Source organism: Leptodactylus fuscus, chromosome 1 (genome assembly GCF_031893055.1).
Source record: "Leptodactylus fuscus isolate aLepFus1 chromosome 1, aLepFus1.hap2, whole genome shotgun sequence".
Taxonomy (NCBI): Eukaryota; Metazoa; Chordata; class Amphibia; order Anura; family Leptodactylidae; genus Leptodactylus; species Leptodactylus fuscus.
In genome coordinates, this window is record NC_134265.1 from 99,333,494 (window position 1) to 99,356,648 (window position 23,155).

Below are 23,155 nucleotides of genomic sequence, written 5' to 3' on the forward strand. Positions count from 1 at the left end.
CGTCCGCCGATGAGCTGGAATACATACGCGATGCAGGAGCTGTGAGATCAGCTCCTGCTTTAAAGCTCCGGCCCGGCTTGCGTGTGTAGGCGCGATGACGTCATCACATCACGCTTACACACGCAAGCCGGGCCGGAGCTAAGCAGGAGCTGAGGTCACAGCTCCTGCATCGCGTATGTGACTGGAGAGAGGAGCGTCGGGGGAACGATGGAAGGTGAGTGATAGAAGGTGAGTGTAAGTGTTTGTTTTGTATTAAATATTAAGGTGGAACATAATGAAGGGGAGAGGGGGAACGGCATGACACTGGGGAAGATGAAGGGGGTGGGGAGAGAATGGCATGAAACTGGGGACAAAGATGGAGGGGGCCCAAAGAAACTGGGGGGCAAATGAAGGGGAGGGGGGAACAGCATGACACTGGGGCAGATGTAGGGGGGAGAACAGCATGACACTGGGGCAGATGGAGGGGGGGAGAACAGCATGACACTGGGGCAGATGAAGGGGGGAGAACAGCATGACACTGGGGCAGATGAAGGGGGGGGAACGGCATGACACTGGGGCAGATGAAGGGGGGGAACGGCATGACACTGGGGCAGATGAAGGGGGAGAGAACAGCATGACACTGTGGCAAATGAAGGGGGGGAGAACAGCATGACACTGAGGCAGATGAAGGGGGGAGAATAGCATGACACTGGGGTGGATGGAGGAGGGAGAACAGCATGACACTGGGGCAGATGAAGGGGCGAGAACGGCATGACACTGGGGCAAATGAAGGGGGAGAGAACGGCATGACACTGAGGCAGATGAAGGGGGGAGAATGGTATGATACTGGGGCAGATGAAGGGGGGGATGGCATGACACTGGGGCAGATGAAGGGGGGAGAATGGCATGACACTGGGGCAGATGAAGGGGGGGAGAATGGCATGACATTGGGGCAGATGAAGGGGGAGAGAACGGCATGACACTGAGGCAGATGAAGGGGGGAGAATGGCATGATACTGGGGCAGATGAAGGGGGAGATGGCATGACACTGGGGCAGATGAAGGGGGGAGAATGGCATGACACTGGGGCAGATGAAGGGGGGGAGAATGGCATGACATTGGGGCAGATGAAGGGGGGAGAACGGCATGACACTGGGGCAGAGACGGGGGGGACATGAAACTGTGGGCAGATAAAGGGGGAGAATGGCATGAAACTAGGAACAGAGATAGAGGGGGGCACATGAAACTAGGGGTAGATGAAGGGTGTATATGAAAATGGGGAGAGATGGAGGGGGGACATAATTTACGGGTGACTGTAGGAGGATTATACTGTGTGGAATCACATGAAAAATGAATGAGAATGGGCGGAGTCAACATAAAAGTGGGTGGGGCCTAATTTGCTGCGGCGCGCTGCGTGTAGGGCCCCGCCAAAGTCAATTGCCCAGGGCCCCGCAAACCCTGGATCTGCCACTGTCTGTGATGACACAACAGCCAGGACCTCTGCAGATCAGCTCTTCCAGGACAGCGCGACTATAGGTAATGGTAACATTTCTAGGAGCCACACTGTTCACTTTCCATACAGTGTATAGCAATAGGTTTAGGTAGTGCAGTGTTGCACATTGCATGGCTCCTGATATGTTATTACCTTCAACCGTTTTGTCTTGGTTTCGCTGGTTTGCAGGGATCCTGATGGTGGGCCCCTAGAAATAATTCCACTGGTGGGCCCTAGACACTCCAGTCCGACACTGTACAGTATCAGCACCGACAGCTCTTCACCAGGGACACAGAACGTGAAAGCCGATAGTGCGCTGAATTCAGCACACTGTCGGCTTTCTAACGGTATATAAAACCATATGTGCCCCAGGAGGTGAAAGGTCCTCTATAAAAGGGTTTTTGTCATCTCCTATACATAGAATAGGGGATAACTTGCAGGTCAGTGGGGATCTGATCCCCACTGATCAGGAGAATGCTGAATGGAGTGATGGTTGGCAGTATGCGCACTGCTCCATTCATTTCAATGAGAGTGCTGGCAATAGCTGAAGTACAGTGCTATCTTTAGCACTCCCATTGAGATGAATGAAGCCACATGTGCTGAATCATTGCTCCATTCAGTGATCCCCACTGACCTGCAAGTTATCCCGTATTCTATGTATAAGGGATAACTTGCTTTAGGGGGAAAACCCCCTGGCTGTAGCAGACTGATCTGTATTCTCTGGCTGTAAAGCTAATAGCTGCCACTTCATGTTGTTCTTACTGCACTATACAAGAAGAGAGCACACAGCCATTGTCTCCAGCCCCAGCCTAAGTACATAATAGGCAGGTCAGGACCGCTCCTGTGCCCCCTGCTGGGCTGGAGGAGGAGCTACAAATAACACAGCCAGGAAAGTCCCTCCCCCGAATCTTTGTTCAGCAGCTGCGCTGCTACTACAAAGGGAAAGTAAATAAAGTTTTATCAGTACTCCATAGCTGCCCGCCATAGCTCTGTCACCGTCCGTTCTGATTGTCAATCTGACAGTCGGGACCATCGTTCATAGCCTGGCTCAGTTTATGGTGATGAAGTGCTGAAGCCGGGGGGGGGGGGGGGGCTTAAGCTGCTGCGGCCCTAGGCAATTTCCCAGTTCCCCTCCCCCCCCCCCCCCCCCCCCTAACGCCAGCCCTGACTATGAGGACACCTTTTTCCTTCTTATATATATTCCTGTGTGGAAGTTCTTATCCTTCTGCGATACATGTATCTCTGCTACCAAATGGATGTATATGTCCTATCTGCGGGGGTGTGGCTTCAATGCGATAAAAATGCAACACAATTGTGTCATAAAATTCCAGCTCAAACATAAGAAAGCTAAAAGATGTTATAACTGTATTCTATACAGAGGAAAGATATATGAGATTTATTGTCAAGCATCAGCCACTGTGAACAATCTGTCGTATTTTCAGATTTCCTGTCTATGTTCGCACTGTATGGCTATTGTATTAGTAAATCTGGACCAATGAGAAGTGGTTTGCCATTCTGGCTCATATGGGAGAGTAGTGTACATATACCCTAGTAGGACATACGGATAGGGGATGTCTTCATAAGACCAGCCCTTTAAGTGTTCATGTTGTTTTCTAAGCGTCACAAAATACTGTACCGTAAATCATATTTTCAGTTGCAATGACTACTGGTGTGACTTATGCACCTTGTATTTGAGCATGAGGCTGATAAGATAAAGCTGTGATTCTGTCTCCTGCTCATCTCATCAGCTCTTACATGTCAGCCACTTGCATCGGGAAGATGTATTTGTTCTTTAAATTGCCTAATTAGTTGGAATTCCTTTTTCTTGTAAGGACGTGTTACTACTAAGTGGTGGTTGTCAATCTATTTCAATATCTTGTAATGCACTGTCTTAGTGCTTGTCTTCTCTCCTGCTTTGTGTTGCACAGTAATGTTCCTGCAGAACAAATTGATCAGTTATTATGGGTACTGAAGACCCTAAATTATATGCTCATGGTAGCAATCCCTGATGTAGCATTCACTTTGTCTTATTTTTTTTTTAAAGGCATCATAAAATAAAATGCCGAAGAATATTTCAAAGTATTATGTTCCAGCAGTACTCCAAAGAAACTATTCTGCTATGTGAAAATTACAGTATAGTAGCGGTATATGGTCTACCTGCGATAATAGATCATAGCTCAGCAATGCATAGAATTAGAATGTAATCTTCTATACTGTTACCCTCATGTGTTTCTTAGCGGGAAAGTGTTAACACCAAGTATTAAAGGGTTGATTGGTCTTTGTGTCTATGTCCTTCATAACCACTGAAGCACAGGACATATCACAAATAGAACATGCAGTATCAAAGACACATTTGACACATCACTGGTTATGCAGAGTGCGGTTACAAAGAAGGCCGGTGATGTCTTTAATAACATTGCAGAGGATTCAGTTGTTTACAAACCACAGAATCATCACTGGACATAATTTGTTTTGCTGTGTTTCAAAACCTTTATTGCATTTCTCCTCAGAATTTTTTTTTACATGTCTGAAGGACCATTTACATTACTTTTTAAACTTTTGTTTACTGGATACAAAAAAGGATGCTAAGGTTAAAGGGGATGTCCGGGATAAGTGGAAATCCTTACACTAATCTAAACACCCTCCCCCTTCTACTTTCTAAATAACATAATTAATCAAAAATATATCGTTACCTAGGTTCTGATTATCCGGTGATGATTTGTTTTCCTATATCTGGAAACAGATTATCACTACTTCTCACCCCCATCCAACCCATTATACTCACCCTGCACACTTCTTCCTGTGGGACGGCTCCTCCTTCTGCAGCCTCTTCTCCAAGTGCTGCTCTGCGCACTGCTGCCAATAAAGAGGAGAACAGAAGAGCTTCCATTATATTTTCGATTCCTTTTCAAGCCACTACTGCCTGGCATTAAGTATGTGTGTGTCAGAATCGTGTATTTTGCTAGTCTACCACTAGCTATTCCTCTTACTTTGAAATGTCATCTTAGGACCTATCTGTACCAGTGTGAAGCCTTCTTGTTTTCTGTTTTGGCCTATTTATACCCGTGAGGCAGTACAGCCTCTGTTTGAGTATTGTGACGTGTTTCCAGCTTCCTGCTCCTTAGAACTGTCTTCCCCAGACTGTCTCTACTCCATTGCATTGTTGCCCTTGTGATCTACACTGCAGGCTGCACCTTGGACTACTACTATTCAGTACCTATCTTCTTCTGGCTTATTTCATCCAGTCACCGGATTTCAGCTAACATTCCTCTTATGTCCATAAAGAGTGTCCATTTTAATAGATTCTATCAACCTCCAACTACACCCTCATACTTTTCTATTGTTGCCACTAGAGACGTCCACCAGTGATATATTTATAGTTGTTTATTTAGTATATTGTACATCTACACTACTTATTGACCATTTCTAGTTTTCTTTTTTTTTTTTTTAAATGTAGATTGTGAGCCCCACATAGAGCTCACAATGTACATTTTTTCCCTATCAGTATGTCTTTGGAATATGGGATGGAAATCCATGCAAACACGGGGAGAACATACAAACTCCTTGCAGATGGTGTTATGCCCTTGGCGGGATTTGAACACCAGGACTCCCACGCTGCAAGGCTGCAGTGCTAACCACTGAGCCACCGTGTGGCCCCTCATTTCTAGTTTTCAGTGGTATCTGGTGAAACCTCCTCAAAATCCTGAACAAAAAGATAGCCTTACGATTCGGCCTGAAGACACTCCTTCCTCCCGACTAGGCCCATTCATTCAAGCCTAATCCGGAGCAGAGTGCATGACTGATTGCCGGTGCGGTGCAGTGCACCAGCATTCAGTCACGACTACCCGTTTTTTGGTCTGGAACCTGAGGCGTCCTCTGCCTCTGGTTCCAGACCAAAAAACCCTGTGTGAACTTACCCTAAGGTTGTTTTCGGCCACTCTACTGCCCATCCACAGCCTCATATAAATGCACATGATACTTTCAGTTGTGTGCAATAGATTTTAGTTTGTCTCTAAGTACATATAGTGCAGGCACATATGAATCCAGGGAGCTGAGGATGTGAAAACAATGCAAAGTATATTTTTAAAGGGACAGGTCAGCAGATTTTACTATACAAACCACATATATTGTTAAATCAAAGGGGTTGACTGGTTTCAGACCAATATCGAGAGGCAAATGTTACTGTTTGCTCTCCATTCCTCACAGTTTTCTAGATCTCTGCTTGCAGTAATTCATTCAGTCCACAGTCATGTGATGAATACACAGATGCACAAAATTTTGTTAAGTGATTAAAATGTAAATAAAACCATATAAATTTGGTATCACCGTAATCGTATCAAAACATAGAATACAGGGGACATGTCATTTTAGCTGTAGAGTGAATGCCACAAAAAATAAGTCTATAAGAACATCACACAAATGCAGTTTTTCTTCAAATCCACCCCATTCTGAATTTTTTTCCAGCTTCCCAGTACATTGTACAGAATAATAAATGGTAGCATCATGATGAAAAATTTGTCCTGCAAACATTAAGCCCTTATATGACTCTGAGAAACATAAAAAAGTTATGGGATTTGGAAAGTGAGGAAGCAAAGACGAAAATCGAAAAATGTTACTGGTGGGAAGGAGTTAATCTCTTAGACCTGATAAGACATAACACGACCATTTTGGCAGTCTAGAGAGACATTGTTACAACTCATGTGTCCAGCTGTATTCATGAGCTAAATTCAGGCTTTGCCTGCCTAACCTGAAGAAGGTACATGTACATAATTAGGCTAGGTGGAGTTTTAGGTCATTCGCTCTGGCACTCCATAGCTGGACTCATAACATGCTCATTGTAATATCAGGATTAGACAGCCATTTTGGCATGGCCTCATCAGGCTTCAACATCAGATGTTTAATAACGTATGTAGTTTGTATTATGAAAACTATTTCAATAGTATTATATAGGGAATTCATAACACTATAGTCAGCTTTCCCAAAACATGTATAGCAATAGCCCCTTTAAAATATGTGCACAACCTCCAGGGCCACTTTAACCATATAGTCTAATATACCAGAATAGTCTAATAAATTTTAGCCCATGTGTTTATGTAATCAATGTATATCAGTTAACCTTTACTGTGCCATTTCCAAGGAATAACACAGGCCCCACCATCTTGACCTACAAACACATGCAGTAAGAGCGATTATACTTATTGGCGACTTTTTCTTCAATTCTTTTTTTTTTTCATCTTTTATTTATTGCTATAAACCATATCAAACACACCATATATATTTCTCATAGTCTCATTTTCATTACGGTTAACACAAAATCTATATTTTTTATGATACCTTTCCTAATACATCTTGCTAGCATTGTTTGCAATGAGTTGACAATGACTTGAATAATGAGCACTAGATACATTTCGTAGTATACTGTATACATAATTGATGGCGCTTTCAAGAGTTGATACATAATAAGTACAGTTAAAAACAAAACAGTCCATTCACTTTGTTTAAGTATTTAGTAAGACTCTTCCATCATTTAAACAAGCTCGGACTATCAGTTTATATTGCCACTGGAGAGTACATAGCATCATAATGAGAAAAATAAAATCCCTTTTACTGTCTTGGGTAATTGCAAAACGTAATTATATTTGCATTAATGAGAACCTAACATCAATACTATTGGACAACAATAAAAAATAATAATAGCATAGCTGGCCTGCCTATCTGGTGCATATGGTAATAATTTCCCAGGCTGTATATCACGCTAACGTGGCAATGTAAGCTAGAAACTGCAACCAAAGTGCTCATGTCGGTAATGCTGCAAAAATAGTAGCACGGCACTATTAAATTTAAAGGGAATTTGTCAGCAAATTTTACCATTTAAAACTGCTGACAACACTTAGGAGCCCCGGAGTCCTGTTTATATCTCAGAGTATGTTGTTAGTAGCAGCATTGCTGGCATTAAGAGCATTCATTGTAATGCTCTCATCACCTGCATGTGCCACAGTAGAGGTCCATCACTCTGCGGCGTATTCAGTTCCCTGCTCCGAACTGTTCACAGTGTTTTCCCTCTCTTTTGACTGACTGTAGCAGTCTCATGATAAAGTGCTAGAACTGATTTTGTCAATGTGCAAAGGAGTTCTTTGGAACAATGAGGGCATTGCCTTTTTCCTGTTTGGAGCAATGGCAATGATCTTGTTGCTCCAAAGAGCTCACTAGCATATTGTCAAAAATAGCAATATTTTAACAACTGGTTCACATGGGAAAAACGGGTTAGGGCCATTTCAATCAAACAGCAGTCTCATGGTTGAGACACTAGAAACATATATAATGATATATTTAACCTGTTTAGGACTGCCAGCTGACTTTAGATGTCTGGTGGTGCAAGTCCTAACTTTGCTCAACTTCTTTCAGCGTTGCTGCAGTTTGTTCTCCTCCTCCAGCAAGAGCACACTGGGGGCAAAACAAGCAAAGACTATGCCCCATAACAAACTTTTGAGTTGCCCAATGCCCACCCACCCGGCACAGCATGGCACTCCTTTCCTGGCCCTTGCACGATATAACACCCCATTTACACACATTATAATGTCCTATAGTGGACCCATCACTAAGTATAATGTCCCACAGTGGCCCCTTCACACAGTATAATGTCCTATAGAGGCCTCTTCACACAGTATAATGTCTAATAGAGGCCCCTCCATATAGTATAATGTTCCATAGTGGCCCTTCCATGCAGCATAATGCCCCATAGTGGCCCCTTCACACAGTATAATGTCTCATAGCGGCCCCTCCACACAGCATAATGTCCTATAGAGGCCTCTTCACACAGTATAATGTCTAATACAGGCCCCCCCTTACAGTATAATGTTCCATAGTGGCCCTTCCATTCAGCATAATGTCCCATAGTGGCCCCTTTACAAGATATACTGTCCCACAATTTTTGGGTTTCACCACCCACAAACTTTTATTATACTCCGAAGTCAGACCCCAGAGTATAATAATCAGAGACCCAGGGGAGGTGATCAAACATAAAAAAAAACTACTAAGGGCTCGTTCATATCTGCGTTGTTCGGCCCTTATTGCAGGTTTCCGTTTCCTGCATAAAACAGATGCAGGAGACGGAAGCCTGCAGGAGACTTTCTCACCCATTCATTTGAATTTGTGAGAAAGCTGTCCGGCCGTGTGCGGCAGTGAGCGTTTTGCGCTCTCCGCCGCGAAACCGGGTTTTATAATCCGGACACAGAGTCGGACATGCAGTACTCTGTGTCCGGATAAAAAAATCCGGTTTCGCGGCGGAGAGCCTAAAACGCTCACCGCTGCGCACGGCCGGACCCGGTCTATGGTTTCCGTCTTCTGCCATGCAGAAGACGGAAACCATAGTACGGAGACATGAACGCAGGTGTGAACCCAGCGTCAACTGCTCAGCCATGACTTCTGCTGTCTTCAGCACTTCTGACTGACCTCACAGATGTGGGTTACTCCTGCATCATTATATGTTGTGACGTTTGCCTGACCCATGTGACATCTGTGACATCATTGAAGAGGCATGGAGACCCACGCTGGAGCCCAGGAGAGGTGAGTAATAGCTCTCTTATGTTTGTCCTTGGTTGATATGTAGGGTTATGGAAATGCAGTATTAAACCAGTCATATTGTATTGCAGCAGACATCATGCTGTGCACCAGCTCAATTTCCTTGAAAATGTCATTTTGATAAATATATAAAATAAGCTCAAGTGCAATGGGACATGCTAGAGCCTCTGTGTTGCAAACCTGAATATAGAGTTCTTGGAGACTCATTTACATATTTCTAAAAAGGTAGGTACATCTCATAAAAATGACTCCATAAGGTTGAGATATGTCTTAAAGAGGTGACAATTTTTCCTGATAATGTTTTTTATCTGTAAACAAGTTTAGATGGGCCATGTGATTTAATAGGTCAGTCCATTAAAAATGGCTGTAGATTTTAGTTAAAGGATAATTAGTAGAACAATTTGTATCCGCACTAATGGCTCCCGATATCAGGTTTTATGTAATTGTGGTTTAGAGGGCAATACATCCAGTTCATGTTTGTTCCTCTGTTTGTTAGTAAAAGAATTGTGTTTATCTGTATTCTGCGGCCACACGTTAACGTTAGCCATTTATCTTCGCCTGGCAAGTAAAAATGATAATGACTGCATCTCACTTTTAAGGTACATTCTTGTAGAGCTCACAGGGGAGAAACTAATCTCTGTCCACAGTTTCTTAGCTTCTCAGTGTACAATGTATACCATGGAAGGGAGAACTACGGGAATCATTTCATGAGTGTCAGTAAAATATTTAGCGCTGGTCTCTTAATCTCTGCTACTTTCAGGGTTCAGAAAGAACTTTGAACTTTCATTTTTGTACATTCATCAAAATACTAAGGCATGTTTACATTAATTTCACCCCAACATTGAATAAACCACTGATGTATAAAGTCCATAACCACAATACATTTCTTTAGGGTAGGGGTCATACTGTACATTGTTGTTGAGTTTTACATAAATATTTTTGGTTGAGGGTCTTCTATTGAGATACAGTCCTATGAAAAAGTTTGGGCACCCCTATTAATCTTAATCATTTTTAGTTCTAAATATTTTGGTATTTGCAACAGCCATTTCAGTTTGATATATCTAATAACTGATGGACACAGTAATATTTCAGGATTGAAATGAGGTTTATTGTACTAACAGAAAATGTGCAATATGCATTAAACCAAAATTTGACCGGTGCAAAAGTATGGGCACCTCAACAGAAAAGTGACATTAATATTTAGTAGATCCTCCTTTTGCAAAGATAACAGCCTCTAGTCGCTTCCTGTAGCTTTTAATCAGTTCCTGGATCCTGGATAAAGGTATTTTGGACAAACAATTCAAGTTCAGTTAAGTTAGATGGTCGCCGAGCATGGACAGCCCGCTTCAAATCATCCCACAGATGTTCAATGATATTCAGGTCTGGGGACTGGGATGGCCATTCCAGAACATTGTAATTGTTCCTCTGCATGAATGCCTGAGTCGATCTGGAGCAGTGTTTTGGATCATTGTCTTGCTGAAATATCCATCCCCGGCGTAACTTCAACTTCGTCACTGATTCTTGAACATTATTCTCAAGAATCTGCTGATACTGAGTGGAATCCATGCGACCCTCAACTTTAACAAGATTCCCGGTGCCGGCATTGGCCACACAGCCCCAAAGCATGATGGAACCTCCACCAAATTTTACAGTGGGTAGCAAGTGTTTTTCTTGGAATGCTGTTTCTTTTTGGACGCCATGCATAACGCCTTTTTTTATAACCAAACAAGTCAATCTTTGTTTCCAAAATGAAGTTGGCTTCTCCAAATGTGCTTTTGCATACCTCAGGCAACTCTATTTGTGGCGTACGTGCAGAAACGGCTTCTTTCTCATCACTCTCCCATACAGCTTCTCCTTGTGCGAAGTGCGCTGTATTGCTGACTGATGCACAGTGACACCATCTGCAGCAAGATGATGCTGCAGCTCTTTGGAGGTGGTCTGTGGATTGTCCTTGACTGTTCTCACCATTCTTCTTCTCTGCCTTTCTGATATTTTTCTTGGCCTGCCACTTCTGGGCTTAACAAGAACTGTCCCTGTGGTCTTCCATTTCCTTACTATGTTCCTCACAGTGGAAACTGACAGGTTAAATCTTTGAGACAACGTTTTGTATCCTTCCCCTGAACAACTATGTTGAAAAATCTTTGTTTTCAGATCATTTGAGAGCGGGCTGTCCATGTTCGGCGACCATCAAACTTAACTGAACTTGAATTGTTTTGTAGAAAGAAATGGTCCAAAATACCTTCATCCAGGATCCAGGAACTGATTAAAAGCTACAGGAAGAAACTAGAGGCTGTTATCTTTGCAAAAGGAGGATGTACTAAATATTAATGTCACTTTTCTGTTGAGGTGCCCATATTTTTGCACCGGTCAAATTTTGGTTTAATGCATATTGCGCATTTTCTGTTAGTACAATAAACCTCATTTCAATCCTGAAATATTACTGTGTCCATCAGTTATTAGATATATCAAACTGAAATGGCTGTTGCAAACACCAAAATATTTAGAACTAAAAATGATTAAGATTAATAGGGGTGCCCAAACTTTTTCATAGGACTGTACATTTTTTTTGGCTGATTTTTCATGGCTTAGGCCTGCTTCATGTCTTCGTTCGGTATTCCGTTCACATTAAAAAGCGGTGAGCAATGAAAGCACAATGACCCCATTGATTATAATGGGGTCAGTGTGTTTTCCATGCCGTGTCCGCACAAATCATGCGGAGAGAAAAGTACTTCAAGCACTACTTTCCTCTCCACATGATTCGTGCGGACACCGCGCAGAAAACACATGGACCCCATTATAGTCTATGAGGTCAGTGTGTTTACATTGCTCAACACTTTTTAATGTGTTCAGTATTCCGTTACAGGGATCCCGAAGCAGACTCCCTGAACGGAATGCCGAATGCAGATGGGAATCAGGCCTTATACACCAGTTTTCCATACACTTTTGTTCTGACATGTTTCAATCAAAACAAAAGCACAATTTAAAATTGCAAAAAAAGGCACAGTGTGAACTCAGCCTTCATTTAGTGTTTTTTTTTTAAACTGTGATTTTTTTTATTGAAGATTTTATATACAGAACAAACAAAGGAGTCAAGTAATATCAAGACATTAAACAGTCAAGCAAAAGAGAAAATACATAAAAGGATGTATAAAAGGTGAGGGAGAGGCAAGGAGAGGGGAGAAGGGGGAGGGGAGGGAGGAGTCAAAAACCCTGAAGAATACTATAAGAGTCCCAGGGAGACAATACTTCCTGGAAAGCATCCAAAGTATGGTTGAGAGACGCAGTGAGGAATTCCATGCCACTCAGGGACTTCATTCTGGCTATAAGATCAGAGTCTAGGGGGTGGAGCGCCACTTCCAGTGAAGAGCTATAAGAGTTTTAGTGGCTTCCAAAGATAGAGGAACAACTACAGTGTCTGCTTGCCCAAGTGCGCAGGGGGAGGTTAAGCAAATAAACAAGGGGATCTAACGGGATACCCTGGAGGAAAGGGGCGTCAATATTGGACTCAACAGCAGACCAAAAAGGGCGGATGCACAAGCAGTCCCAAAAGATATGAAACCACGACCCAATTTCTGTATGGCACCGCCAGCATTGAGAAGAGATGCTAGGGTTCAGGGAGTGGAGCAGGGCCGGGGTATGATACCAGTGCATTAGGAGCTTGTACTGGGTTTCACGGTATGAGATGCAGGTGGAAGAGCTAGCTGCGCAGGACCAAATTATCTGCCACTGACTGGGCGAGATCCACCTATCCAGGGCCTCAGACCACTTATCCATATACCTGTGGGGGACAAAAAGAGGCCCCTCTGGAGAGGAAAGCAGCCTATATATTCCAGAAATCACTCCAGCCATGGAGGTACCCTCCCGACATAACTTCTCAAAAGCAGTGGGCGAAGAAACCTTCAGGGATCCAAACTGAGAACATTTAGTGTCTGATAGCCCAGTGGTGTACAAACAGTGGCAGAGCTACAGCCATAGCAGCCATAGTGGCTCCAAAAGCCATAACATTTTCCCATCCACAGAGCCTTATGAGGGTATATTTTTTGCAGGACAAATAGTATTTTTTTAAAAAAATGACACTGTTTAATATTCCATGAAATGTAATGGGAAACTGGAAAAATATTCTGAATACATTGAAAATGTTTCTTACAGGCTTAATTTTTTTGGTATTCACCATGCAGTAAAAATGACGTTACCTGTGGTCTGAGAGTCAGTGCGATGATACCAAATTTATATTTTTTTTGTGTTATACTACATATAATAAAAACAATTTGAACTTTGAAAATAAAAGAAAATCATTGCCATATTCTGACACCTGTAGTTTTTTTTTTTTTATATTCCCATATACATTGTGGTGTAAGGCACATGATCTTTTATTGAATTTTCTAGTTTTCTAGTTTGGGGATTTTCTAGACATTATTTTCTACCTATTATGTTTAGTTGTTTTTTTCTTTTTTTTTTTCTTTTTAGTTTTTATTAACTACTGTATTGCAGTATATTGGAAGATTTCTGTACTTCTATCACATGCTGCCTATGTACGTCATGTGTTATTAAGGGGTTAAGCTGTGAGACCCGAAGCTGTGTCATTCAGTTCCTTTATCATGTTTTGCAGAAAGAAGCCAGCGATATTGGACATTGATATTTACTGTCGCTTGGGTCATAGTGCTATCATATGAAATTTTTGGTCTGGCAGAAAGCAGTCATTTTTTTCTAATCCATTACAAACCATTTAATGCTTAGTTATAGTTATATATTTAATATTATACCAAATCACGAATTGCCAGGTTTGATCGTTTCTTATATTTTCATTGCGGTGAAATATATCATATTGCAAAGTTTACAGTTCTGTGACTGTGACAGCTGTGCTTGCTGAGGTTTGTAGTTCAACGACAGCTGGAAAGGCGCAGATTACCTTCGCTTGGTATGCTATGGAAGATGGCCCTGCTTCACTATGCACATTTACATTTCCCTCTATAAAGTTCTTTGAAACTCTCTCGTAAAAGACGTTTCATCTCTAAGTGCAGATGATTATTCTTCCATGTGTTTGCACAACACAGCTAACGTTACATGGTGATCCTTTTCCATATTTAACACCTGTAGAAATGTAAGCATTCAATCATAGACAGAATGCATGCATCAAGCTGTTTATGGCAGGCTGAGAAAATATCTGCTTTTCCAGAGACTGTGAATCAAGGAAATGGCAGCATTTTGAAAGCCAAAAAGCACATTGCTAGCAGCTCAGATGCCAAGGGTAACATCAATCGTCTGATGTCCGCAAGAAGATTATAGAATTTGGAGTGATTTGTATTAACTTCTGCTTCAATCCAACCTGTTTCATGGCTTCAGAACAGTACAATTTATTTTCTTTTAAAGGTTGGTGTATAGCATCTAGAACTTAAGTTTTATGGACTTCAAAACATTCGACATGTACGCTTAACCAGTCAAAGACGCCAAGCAAGGGGGCGGGTGGGCTGTTGATAATTTTATTTATAGCAAGAGGAAATCTTGGACAAGCCTCAAAGTTGAAGGAATTCTAATCCATAAGAACTGCCTGTGTTTAGGATGTATTTTAGAAACATAAAGATAACTAATATGAGAAAATTGGGGGATTTTCTCATATTTTATAGGTTTATTTAATTATAAACATTTTCAAGGTCACTAAGGATTTTTATGTCCGTATGTTTTTTAAGCATATCTAATAATTCACATTTCTCTTTGATGTCAGAGTTCTTATAGGAAGAATACAAACTATTATATTTAATGAGCCCCAGGATTGTTGTTATTGATGTATATTAGCATGAATTGACTTGAGTACAAGAGATTGTCAATTGCAGAAGAAAACTCTGCTGTCTTAAGAAGATTAATGATCTTACATAGTACCATATCAGCAGCTCAGATATTATAGGTTTTAAAATTCCATAATAACTAGAGATGAGCGAACAGTGTTCTATCGAACACATGTTCGATCGGATATCAGGCTGTTTGATGTGTTCGATTCAAATCGAACATCACGTGGCAAACTCCAAAAAAATTTGATTCCCCTCCCACCTTCCCTGGCGCTTTTTTTGCACCAATAACAGCGCAGGGGAGGTGGGACAGGAACTACGACACCGGAGGCATCGAAAAAAATCGGAAAAAGTCATTGGCTGCCGAAATCAGGTGACCTCCATTTTAGACGAATAGTGGATTTCAAATCCGGGTCATATGAGAATATGAACTTTGTGACTAAGAGACAGGGATAGCTGTACAGGCAGGGATAGCTAGGGATAACCTTTATTTAGGTAGGAATATTATTAAATATAACTTTTTGGGGCTCTATCGGGTGTGTAATTGTCAATTTTGTGACATAAACTTTTTCCAATAGGAATGCATTGGACAGCGCTGATTGGCCAGAGTACGGAACTTGACCAATCAGCGCTGGCTCTGCTGGAGGAGGCGGAGTCTAAGATCGCTCCACACCAGTCTCCATTCAGGTCCGACCTTAGACTCCACCTCCTCCGGCAGAGCCAGCGCTGATTGGCCGAAGGCTGGCAATGCATTCCTATGGGAATGCAGAGACTTAGCAGTGCTGAGCCAGTTCTGCTCAACTACACCGTGTGCCGAGTGTGCACACTCGGCTCTGCTACATCAGATGTAGCAGAGCCGAGTGTGCACACTCGGCTCTGCTATATCAGATGGGCTGACCGGCACACGGTGTAGTTGAGCAGAACTGGCTCAGCACTGCTAAGTCTCTGCAGTAGCAGGCTCTGCTACATCAGATGTAGCAGAGCCGAGTGTGCACACTCAGCTCTGCTATATCAGATGGGCTGACCGGCACACGGTGTAGTTGAGCAGAACTGGCTCAGCACTGCTAAGTCTCTGCATTCCCATAGGAATGCATTGGCCAGCGCTGATTGGCCAGAGTACGGAACTCGACCAATCAGCGCTGGCTTTGCTGGAGGAGGCGGAGTCTAAGATCGCTCCACACCAGTCTCCATTCAGGTCCGACCTTAGACTCCGCCTCCTCCAGCAGAGCCAGCGCTGATTGGCCGAAGGCTGGCCAATGCATTCCTATGGGAATGCAGAGACTTAGCAGTGCTGAGCCAGTTCTGCTCAGCTACACCGTGTGCCGGTTAGCCCATCTGATATAGCAGAGCCGAGTGTGCATAAGGGTTCTAGTGCACCCTCGGCTCTGCTACATCTGATGTAGCAGAGCCGAGTGTGCACACTCGGCACACGGTGTAGTTGAGCAGAACTGGCTCAGCACTGCTAAGTCTCTGCATTCCCATAGGAATGCATTGGCCACCCTTCGGCCAATCAGCGCTGGCTCTGCCGGAGGAGGCGGAGTCTAAGGTCGGACCTGAATGGAGACTGGTGTGGAGCGATCTTAGACTCCGCCTCCTCCAGCAGAGCCAGCGCTGATTGGTCGAATTCTGTACTCTGGCCAATCAGCGCTGTCCAATGCATTCCTATGGGAGAAAGTTAGCTTGCAAAAATCGCAAGCTGACAGGGATTTCCATGAAATAAAGTGACTTTTATGCCCCCAGACATGCCTCCCCTGCTGTCCCAGTGTCATTCCAGGGTGTTGGCATCATTTCCTGGGGTGTCATAGTGGACTTGGTGACCCTCCAGACACGGATTTGGGTTTCCCCCTTAACGAGTATATGTTCCCCATAGACTATAATGGGGTTCGAAACCCGTTCGAACACTCGAACAGTGAGCGGCTGTTCGAATCGAATTTCGAACCTCGAACATTTTAGTGTTCGTTCATCTCTAATAATAACCCTTATAATAATAGAAATACTAATAGCCCTAATAATAATAGAAATAATAACCCTAATAATAATAGAAATAATAATAACCCTAATAATACAGGATTTCCCACTCGGGAGTACAACTTTAAAAATGCAAATTACTCACGAACACGTGAACGTAAAGGCGAGAACTGAAAATACCTGTATTTAGTGGAAAACAAGTCCACATTACGAAAGGTGCTAAAAATGTCCTCCTCCAACATCCGCAAACAAGGAAACACAATGCTGCATAATGTCCTCTGCAACATATCACTGTCGATGGCAGCAATTTCACGCTCGATGTTTGCTTTCAATTGTTCGATGGTCTTAGATTTGCTTGCATAAACCTTGCCCTTTAAATATCCCCATAGAAAAAAATTTGGTGAAGTTAAATCGGGTGATCGAGGTGGCCACAAACCTTTCAAGATCACCCTGTCTCCAAAAAACGATCTGATCTCTTCCATACTGGTATGAGAAGTATGGCACATTTTCCCGTCCTGTTGGAAGTAACCTTCCTGAAGTTCATAGTTGTCCAGTTGATTCATAAATTCATCAAATATGGACAAGTATTGGTCAGTGTTCACAGTCTCTTCAAAGAAAATTTGGACCAATGATCCGAGAACGAGAAATCGCGCACAACACTCCGATCTACTGATGATGTAAGGGAGCCTCGTACAGTTATAGGGGAAATCAGCCTCCCTAACAAAAAAAAGTGATCAGATGTCCCCAAAGGTTTCTTATGACCTTATGGGGACATAATCTGAAAAAAAATAAAAAATAAAATATAATAAAAAAGTTAAAAAAAAGAAAAGAATAATAATAATAATAATAATAATAATAAAAAATAATACACTAATAAAACACCGTTGTTAAAGGTTACAGCCTCACCCCCGACGATACCATACAAAATAAAAATTACCGTAACTGAGAAGAAAAACTATTTTATAAAGTTTTTCAGTAGCACTTTGTGTTATTAAATAGTAACAAATAATAATGTGAAAACCAGACACAATTTCCCTCCTGCAAAAAGGTAGGTATATTCAGCAACCAAGGAAAGTCCAGTAGTAAAATAAAACTTAACTTTTATTGATGCATAGTACAGTCCATAAAAAAACATTATGAGATACTGTGTGTAGATAAAAAAAGTATTGCCTGCAAAAACATACCCAGATGGAAAAACAAATTCACATACGCATGGCTAACCGCTGACGCGTTTCGAGTACTTAACTCCTAGTCATAGACAATTTCCCTCCTATTATGTTTATATTTTCCCAGATATAAAAAAAATTAAAACACATTCGAAAATAAAAACAACATAAAAATAAAGCCCTATGTGTCCCCGAAAAAAGACTCAAAAATTAGTTGAATGAGACATATGAGAAAAATGTTACAGCCCTCAAAACCGCACATATGAAAAAAATGAAAATGTGTCTGGTCCTGGACCACAAATTGGCCCGGTACTGAAGTGGTTAACGTTGTACTCCCGAGTGGGACATCCTGTAATAGGAATAATAACCCCAATAATAATAGAAACCTCAGATACAGTTCGCAGTAGTTATAAATGACATGTTGGATAATGAAACATTCTGTGTCTGACTATGAAGTTCTGTAGGCTATAGGCTGCAGAAAATTTTAGTTTCTGTCATTGCCCTTTTCTAGAATCGGAAAAATGCTATGTGGATAGATTGTGATTCCTAATATCCAGGGATTGTTCAGGCCAGATGTATAGGGCTTTGTTCACATCTGCATCTTCCTTAGGAGCAGAACAGTTAAAATGTTGTTAGCACTGATCTGTTATATCGCCCAACCAACCCCATTTGGTTTCTACCACGGTGTCCATCATTTTAGCATAAAAATAGGCAATCATGCTGTTTTGGTTTTTTTTCCTGGCATTTCTGATAGATTTTTCTGAATGAAAGAGGGCAGTTATACAGCTAGATACTTTATATATGCAATGTAAGGCAGTTACATTCACTAATTTACTTTGGAATAAAACTATTTTAAAAAAAACTAGTAGTAGTAGTATTAGTATTAGTAGTATTACTATTATTGTGCACTCAATCTGTGACATGGAGAGCGGCGAGTGATGAAGGGAATCGTCCAGTTCTCCAGGGGAATCTGATGTAGGTAGCCTGCCCCTGATAATTTGAATGGATGTGGCATGAGTAGCTGGTTCTGCCACATTACTGGGCGAAGCAATTGCAATAGTCTCCTGTCCGCCCGAGGACATATCTGGCGGAACAGGGTGCAGTGCAGAAGGCTGATTGTGTTTTAAATCAAACTTTGTAGGAGGGAGTCCCAACAAAAAGGATTCACACACATTTGGAGAATCACTACCGGTATTCTCCCTGGTAGGTCCAACCTGTGGTCTTCTTGCAGCTACATCTGTTTTGGGAGCAGCAGTAGGAGTGACTTTCGACCACCTAGGAGCCGGTGCAGGTCCATGTCCCAGTGTAGAACGAGTGGCTTCATTGTTGGTAGATTTAGCCAGTCTGGAACAATGTAAAGGTTCTGGTTTTTTGAAATTCCGTTTCATAAGTTCCCTTCTCAAGGATTGGGGCTCTGACCTTGAGTTTCCCCGGCCAGAAGGTGATGAAGACGAGGTGGCGGTGGCCGCCTGTTCAAGGGCCTCAGTATGGGGCTGGTACATCCAAAACTTGTCTCCTGTGCCAAAATAATCGTGTCGATCACTATTAAGCTTGTTAGTTTTTGCCTCAATTATTTTCATTTCTGCGTTTTGTAATCGAGTCTGAAGGACCCGACACATTTTACAAATGTGTATGATGGTTAAGTCGGTCTATATCTATAATTAATTTACTTATGGAAGACCCCAGATTGTCAGATTGTCAGCCAGGGTCAACCTCTTGTGGGCTAGAATCTCCATTAAATTGATGGTACTCACATGTAAATGCTTATTCCATGAATCACAAAAGGCTGAATCATTGGGAAAGGGGCACTGCATTCTTATACGCAGACCCCTAGGGATTAAATTTTCTTTAAGATATACCAAAAGAAACCTGTGGTCAAGAAAATGTCTAGTTTCGTCAATCAGAGTCCTTTCCAATTCCCAAAAGAGGTCACTTAATGCCTTATGGCTAATTCCAGAACAATTTGAACTGGTATTATGACCCTCCTGGGTGATATCAGGGACATTGGTAGTGGGTGGTCTGGTGTACTGTTCCACCAGATCCTCCCTTAATTCATTTCTAATACAAAAAAGTCCATCTTGATAGTAGACAGAATAGAGGATCTTCTCCAAGTGTACATGAACCTGGCAGTTACTTTACGGACACGAACAATCTCAACCCCAAGTTACCGAAGAGCATAATTGCAGCAGCCGAATCAAAGGCCAGCAAGCTAAGCCAGCAGGATTGCTTGTTACCCTGATCCAAAGACATCAAGGTCAAATATAAGCATAACTTTTTGACCACCTATAATGGTGCTCATAATTCTATCAGGGCAGCCATTAGGAAACACTGGCACATCCTCTTGAACGACCCTCATTTAAAGGTGTCCATTCCCATTGTTCCTAAATTTACGTTTCGTAGAGCTAGGACGTTGAAAAGTCTAATTGCTCCCAGTAGACTAAAAAAAATTTTTGTACCTACATCTTCCACTTCTACCAACCTCTGCAAAGGTAGCTACAAATGTGGCAAGAAATGGTGCAATTGCTGTTATTGTATAACCCATGGAAGTGATGTTGTCAACAGTAGATCAACTGGGAAGTGCTTCCATCTAAAGTTTAATCTTGATTGTTCTTCATCTTATGTTGTGTATCTGTTGGAGTGCCCATGTTCATTACAATACATTGGAAGGACAAAAATGTGCCTAAGAGAAAGGATCAATAAGCATTGATCCAATATCTTGAACGGTTATATGAAGCACAGTGTCTCTAGGCATGCTGCAACATTCCATAATAAAAGCTTTGATGGGTTCAGAATTACTCTACTAGATCACGTTCCATCTGGCACGCATAATAGGTTCACCTTGCTGAAACGCAAAGTAATGTTCTGGATCTTTAAGTTTGACACCTTGGTACCGAAAGGGTTGAAAGAAGCTCTGGAGGATGTTACATCTTAGTACAGGTCCACAATTTAGTATATCTTCCAGTGTCCTCTTCCTTCCTACATCTTAGTCCTTATTCCCTTAGTATTTTATGTTCCCAGTACATTGGATACAGTTCCCTTGTCCCTCCCCCATTAGTGTAGTTGAGTAGCCTCTATTCACATTTATATATGTTTATATATTTATATATGTGCCTGTTTATTCTTATTTTTATTTCTACTATTTTATCCAATATATTTATTTTGAGTATAATTATTTATTCATTTATCTATTTATATATTCATTCATTTATGTATATAGATTATATTATTCAGTACAATGAGTCCACATTAACACATGGGGAAAATATGTAGTTACTCCTCTATTATCACACATACTGGTTGGAGCAGGCTGATTCACCTGTCTCCCATCCTTTCTGCTGCCGGCTCTATACTGCTGCCCCGTCATGCTGGTCGGCTGCCGGCAGGGCTTGGGCGCTTGGTACGCATGCACACAGCCTGTAGATTGGCGCTTGCGCACTAAGATTATCAGACGGGCTAGGCCGTCATGTGCAAGCCTGACACTGGTTAAGTGTGGGAAGTGTTCTCCCGCCCCCTTTCTCCACCTGTGTGTGTTAAATAGCTGACCTTTAGCCTGGGGATACATGTTTGGAGCCATCCAGGCCAGGTAAGACTAAGATTTCATGTTGTTTTATTTATGTTGTTTTATTCATTATGTTCTAGCTACGGAGCCCTGTCCCTTTATAGGCACAAGGTGCTAGCCGTCCAATATCCATCTGGTGTGAAGTGTTTATCAATAGATTAATACCTATGCTGGGAATAGCGTTACTACTTTGGAACTATGTGTTTTCCGGCTCACTAAAAAGAAAATGTATTATAGTATTGGGGCTCTCTCTTTCCATTGAGCAATTTTTAGTTTTTTATTCATTACTTAAGCCACTCTATGGTATTTCATTTGTCATACAGTTGTTTTTTTTTATTATTATTTTTTATTTCTATTGATGATGATTTTTAATGTTTCTTATGTATATATCTATGTTGCTTGAAGTGATTGTGCACTTGAGGAAGGACTACCATATGTCCAAAATGCGTTGTGCTGTTCCATTTGTTATAAAAGAAGTTTCTGTCATCTTCTGGGTGAGCGCTGTTCTTCAGGCCGATCATTGTATGAGGCTGGCCCCAATTTTTCGCAGAAATATTCTCTATCTTCTTTACAATTCTGGTGCATCTAGGGAAGTCCAGTGTACCCGAATTAAAGTCTGTGGCTGTCAGAGACCGTTGTAGATTTCAGCTGTAACTATGCATGTGAAAAACAGGACTGCATCTTGCCAAAATGATTCCAGTGGCTGAATACATGATATACCAAAACATAAATTAATGTCAAAGCTAATAACATGTACATGTAATATATGCCATTAACATAATATACATATACAAGTAGTATTTACCACTCCTAGAAAATACAATAAGTATTTATGATGGGTTTATTAAGCTAATACTTTGTATTATATGGGATATCTAATTATATATTAATATCTTGTTGAAGCATCTGGCCACAATGTAGCTGCCAGGAAATATTTGACTCTATTTCTGGTTATTAGATCGCAGTTGCAGACTACTGTATCTAGAGTCTTCCAAGCTGTGTCAAGTTTAAAAGCACATATCAACTGACATGCAACTGGGGATATGGTAATGCATCATAAAACATGATAAAAATATATTTAAACTGAATGAGCAAAAACTGTTCAGTGAGAAAATGACAAATAAAACGTGACATACAGACAGAATATATTTAACTAATAACAAGTCCAGCGTAAAGATTAGTGAAAGATTTTCTTTTATGTCTTTCTTCTAGGAGCAACAGTCTATTTACGGAGGTCGTGCAAATGAACTTTGAGATCACCAGTTTCAGCAGCCTGTCTGGTACACAACCTATTTCATGGCAGCTAGAGTATCTTGGAAAAGTGACGACTGACATAGTCTTATCTGAGGTCTACATTAGCCAAAAAGATATTCTGGGAATAGTTCCCCTCTCTATGGTAAGAACATTTCATTATATGGTACACTGACTGTGACATAAAATGTTCTTGGTATGTATAAGCAAGCAATGAAGTAGAATGGTTTGTTAGCTCTAGGCGTAGATAGATAGTCTTTACGTCTAGATCAATAGATCGAGAGAGATGAGGGTAACTTTAAGGTCCTAGGCTAGAAGGGCAAAATCTCAAGCATGGCCTTCAACTATTAGGGCTCGTTCACACGAGGCAAGAGGGG

At 41.7% G+C, this 23,155-nt stretch overlaps 1 protein-coding gene across 1 annotated transcript in view; it reads left to right on the forward strand.

Moving 5' to 3' along the window:
- Nucleotides 1-23,155, forward strand: part of TMEM132C (transmembrane protein 132C) — a 444,928-nt gene that overhangs the window by 318,933 nt on the left and 102,840 nt on the right. Inside the window, exon 4 of the mRNA XM_075274803.1 lies at nucleotides 22,740-22,923. Coding sequence (XP_075130904.1) covers nucleotides 22,740-22,923 — 184 coding nt within the window. The remainder of the gene's footprint in view (nucleotides 1-22,739; nucleotides 22,924-23,155) is intronic.